Consider the following 4661-nt stretch of genomic DNA (forward strand, 5'->3'; position numbering starts at 1 on the left):
AAAATTTTAAGTTTTTTTTTTTTTTAATATTCATAATTTTATTTAAAAATTGATTTATTTGGTTAGAGGTTTAACTAAATTTATATTTTGAGTAGAAAATTAATCTTGGTCGAAAATTTTAAGTTTTTTTTTTAAATATTCATAATTTTATTTAAAAATTGATTTATTTGGTTAGAGGTTTAACTATTTTGTTGAAATTTTATATTTTGAGTAGAAAATTAATCTTGGTCGAATATTTTAAGTTTTTTGTTTAAATATTCATAATTTTATTTCAAGATTGATTTATTTGGTTAGGGGTTTAACTAAATTCATATTTTGAGCAGAAAATTAATCTTTTTTGTAGAAAATTAATCTTGGTCGAAAATTTTAAGTTTTTTATTTAAATATTCATAATTTTATTTAAAAATTGATTTATTTGGTTAGAGGTTTAACTATTTTGTTGAAAATTTATATTTTGAGTAGAAAATTAATCTTGGTCAAAAATTTTATGTTTTCTGTGTAAATATTCATAATTTTATTTAAAAATTGATTTATTTGGGTATAGGTTTAAATAAATTTATATTTTGAGTAGAAAATTAATCTTGGTCGAAAATTTTAAGTTTTTTATTTAAATATTCATAATTTTATTTAAAAATTGATTTATTTGGTTAGAGGTTTAACTATTTTGTTAAAAATTTACATTTTTATTAATCTTCTTAGTTAAATATTTTTAACTTAAATCTTAACTTAAATTTTCGGTTAAAAAATAATTTTGTTAAAAATTGAACTATTCTATTTTTAGTTAAAAATTGTTCATTTTGGTAAGAAAATTAATCTTTTCGGTTAAAAATCCAACGATTTGGTTGAAAGTTAATTTTGTTGTTGTTAAAGATTCATCATTTTATTTCAAAATTAATTTCTTTAGTTAGAAATTTAACTATTTTGTTGAAAATTTATATTTTTAGTAGAAAATTAATATTCTTGGTAGAAAATTTTCCTTTTTTTTTTGGTTGAAAATTAATTAATCTGGTTGAGAGTTGGAAGATTTTCTGCAAATAATAATTAAGTAAATTTCTGCGTCAATTAGGTTATCGACGTTGAAAGGGATATAAATCTAGCGAAAACTGGAAAAGAGAACTTGATCTACAAAACTTTAGTAGGTCTAAAAGCCGATTTGTCGATGCCGGCGAAAATTCCGGAAATTCTCGCCACTAAAGATCGTTCCAATAAATCTGACGAGGATGGTGTCACTAGTAGTAGTGATGAAGAGGATTCGGAAAATTCCGATCTCGAGGATTATTCTGAGGATAGTGAAGGCAATAAAATATCGAAATTTATCAATGCTGCGCGTCCACGGAATGAAACTTCTGAAAATAAAAAGGTACGTCATAAAAACTGCCTTTTTTATATATATTGATATTTTATTTAATACTATGAATTCTTTATTATTATTATTATTATTATATATATTTTTTATTATATTTTTCTATTGTATTATCATTTATAATTATATTTATTTTTTTTTTTTAATTCGACTTTTTTGCGCTTTTCTCAAAAGTTCGCCTTTTTTAGTTTCAATTTTAATTACAATGAAAGTGTTTAAATTGAAATTTGGAAGCAGAGAAAATTTTACGATTTTTATTGAAGACATTAAAAACACTTTTTTATATTCTCCTTTTTTTTAAAGAATTTTTCTTTTAATTCCTCTTTTAAAAAAACCCCTCTCTTTTGATTTTTTTCGCTCAAATGTCGAAAATTTAACTGTTTTGTTAAAGATTCGCCTTTTTGGATAGGAAATTCATCCTCTCAATTGAAAATTATTTGTTGAAATTTTAAATTTTCATGCTCTTTATACAAAAGTCATCTTTTTGGTCAAAAAAATTAACTGTTTTGTTGAAAATTCTTTTTTTTTTTTTTTAATAAAAAAATCATCTTTTTGATTTCAAATGCGTCTTTCTTCGTTAAAAATTAAGTTTTTTTTGTTTAAAATTTAATTTTCATTTTTAAAAAATCATCCTTTTGACAAGAAAATTCAACTATTTAGTTGAAAGTTCTTCTATTTTGTTGAAAATTCTACTATTTCGTAAAAATGCATTTGTTTTTAGTTAAAGTTTAAAATTCGCCTTTTTGGATAGAAAATTTGTTTTCTGGATAAAAAATTGGTTTGATAATTGAACAATTTTGTTGGATATTCCTTTATCTATTAGTTAGAAATTTATTTTTTTAGCTGAAGTTAAAACGTTTTTTTTTTCATTTTTGTTGCTGTAAATTTAACTTCTCTATTTTTGGGGAAATTTTGTTTAAATTATATTATTTTGTTGAAATTTTTTAAATTAATATTTTTAGTAGAAAGTTAATCTTCTTGGTCGAAAATTTATCTTTTTTAGTTAAAAATTTGTTTGTTTTTTTTTTGTTAAAATTTAAACAATTTTTTGTTTGAAAATTTCTTTCTTTTTTGGTTCAAAATTTATTTTTTTAGCTGCAAATTAAATTATTCTATTTTTCGTTTTGTTTAAAGTTTCATCATTTTATTTAAAAATTTTTTTTTTAATTTATTAATATTCTTAGTAGAAAATTTATTTTCTTATTTAAAAATTGATCTTTTTGGTTGAAAATTGATGTATTTGAGAAATAATTAGCTTTTGTATTAAAAATTAATTTTTTTACTCACAATGTTACTTACATTTTTGATAAAAAATTTTGTTAAAAATTCAACAATTTGGTTGAAACTTCAGTGTTTGTTGTTAATTATTCATGATTTTATTTAAAAATTAATTTCTTTGTTTCAAGATCTAACGATTTTGTAGAAAATTATAATTTTTTTTTTAGATTTTCAGTAAAAAATTAATCTTCTTGGTCGAAAATTGATCTTTTTGTTGTAAATTGATTTATTTGGCGTCTTTTTGGATAGAGAATGCATCCTCTGAATTTAAAAGTAATTTTTCATGGTGAAGAAGTAATCTTTTTTTGTTTAAAATTCGTATCTTTCTTGATTAAAAACGATTTATTTGTTGAAATTTTCATGCACTGTATACAAAAGTCTTCTTTTTTGGTAAAAAAATTCAACTGTTTTGTTGAAAATTCTTTTTTTTTATAAAAAAATCATCCTTTTACTTAAAAAATGCGCCTTTTTCGTTGAAAATTAAGTTTTTATGTTTAAAATTTAATTTTCTTTTTTAAAAAATCATCCTTTTGGCAAAGAAATTCGACTATTTAGTTGAAAGTTCTTTTATTTTGTTGAAAATTCAACTATTTCGTAAAAATTCATTTGTTTCTGGTTAAGGTTTAAAATTCGCCTTTTTGGATAGAATTTTTTTTTTTTTTTAAATTGTTTGAAAATTAAACAATATTGTTGAAAATTCCTTTATCTTTTAGTTAGAAATTAATTTTTTTAGCTAAAATTAAAACTATTTTTTGTTGTTGAAATTTTTTACAGAAAATTCTTTTTTTGCGGGGAATTTATTTTTGTTTCTGTAAATTTAACTTCTCTATTTTTGGTTACATTTTTTTGTAATTTAATTATTTTATTGAAAATTTTTTTAATTAATATTTTTAGCAGAAAATTGATTTTTTTTTTAAAATTTTGAATATTTTGTTGAAAATTTCATTCTTTTTGGTTCGAAATTTATTTTTTTAACTGCAAATTAAATTATTCTATTTTTCGTTTTGATTAAAGTTTCATCATTTTATTAAAAAAATAATTTCTTGGGATCGAAATTTAACTATTTTTTTGTAAATTGTTTTTAAATTTATATTCTTATTAAAAAATTTATTTTCATTGTCAAAAAATGATCTTTTTGGTTGAAAATTGACCTTTTTTGTTTAAAATTCTAACTATTTTGATGAAAATTCCTTTTTTTTGTTGGAAATTTATTTTTGTGCTACAAATTGAATTATTGATGTATTCTGTTTAAGTATTTTCCGATGTTTATAATTTTCTGTAAAAATAGGAAAATTAGGAAATTTTCTTTCTTTCGAATTTTATGAATAATTGTATAAAAATTTAATTTCTTCGTAATTTTATGCGACCAATGCGACTTTCTTAGAGCCTTCTAGTCAATCCGATCCCTGTTTTAATCATTTTCCCTATTTCATGATTTTCGGTTAACATTTGATTTCTTTGTAATTTTCTGCGACTTTTGCAGATCCTTCGAGTCAAACTAATCCCTGTTTTAATTATTTTAACGATTTCATAATTTCTGTAAAAATTTGATCGCTTTCGAATCTTATGAATAATTTTATAAAAAATTAATTTTTTTGTAATTTTATTCGACTAATGCGACCTTCTTGGAGCCGTTTAGTCGATCCGATCCCTGCTGTAATTATTTTCCCTATTTCATAATTTTCTGTCCAAATTTGATCTCGTTGTAATTTTATGAATAATTTTATAAAAATTTGATTTCTTTCTAATTTTATGAATAATTTTATAAAAATTTAATTCCTTTGTAATTTTATGCGACTTTTCCAGAGCGTTCTAGTCGATCCGATCCCTGCTTTAATTATTTTCCCTGTTTGATAATTTTATGTAAAAATTTGATTTCTTTCGAATTTTGTGAATAATTTTAAAAAAAATTTAGTTATTTCTAATTTTATGCGACTTTTTCAGAGCCTTCTAGTCGAACCGATCCTTGTTTCAATGACTTTAACAATTTCATAATTTTCTGTAAAAATTTGATTTCTTT

At 21.1% G+C, this 4661-nt stretch overlaps 1 protein-coding gene across 1 annotated transcript in view; it reads left to right on the forward strand.

Moving 5' to 3' along the window:
* LOC117182070 (serine/threonine-protein kinase RIO1) overlaps positions 1-4661 on the forward strand; it is a 27332-nt gene that overhangs the window by 19822 nt on the left and 2849 nt on the right. The window contains exon 3 of the mRNA XM_033375093.1: positions 1067-1360. Within this exon, the coding sequence (XP_033230984.1) occupies positions 1067-1360 (294 nt within the window). The remainder of the gene's footprint in view (positions 1-1066; positions 1361-4661) is intronic.

This window comes from Belonocnema kinseyi, chromosome 10, assembly GCF_010883055.1.
Source record: "Belonocnema kinseyi isolate 2016_QV_RU_SX_M_011 chromosome 10, B_treatae_v1, whole genome shotgun sequence".
NCBI lineage: Eukaryota > Metazoa > Arthropoda > Insecta > Hymenoptera > Cynipidae > Belonocnema > Belonocnema kinseyi.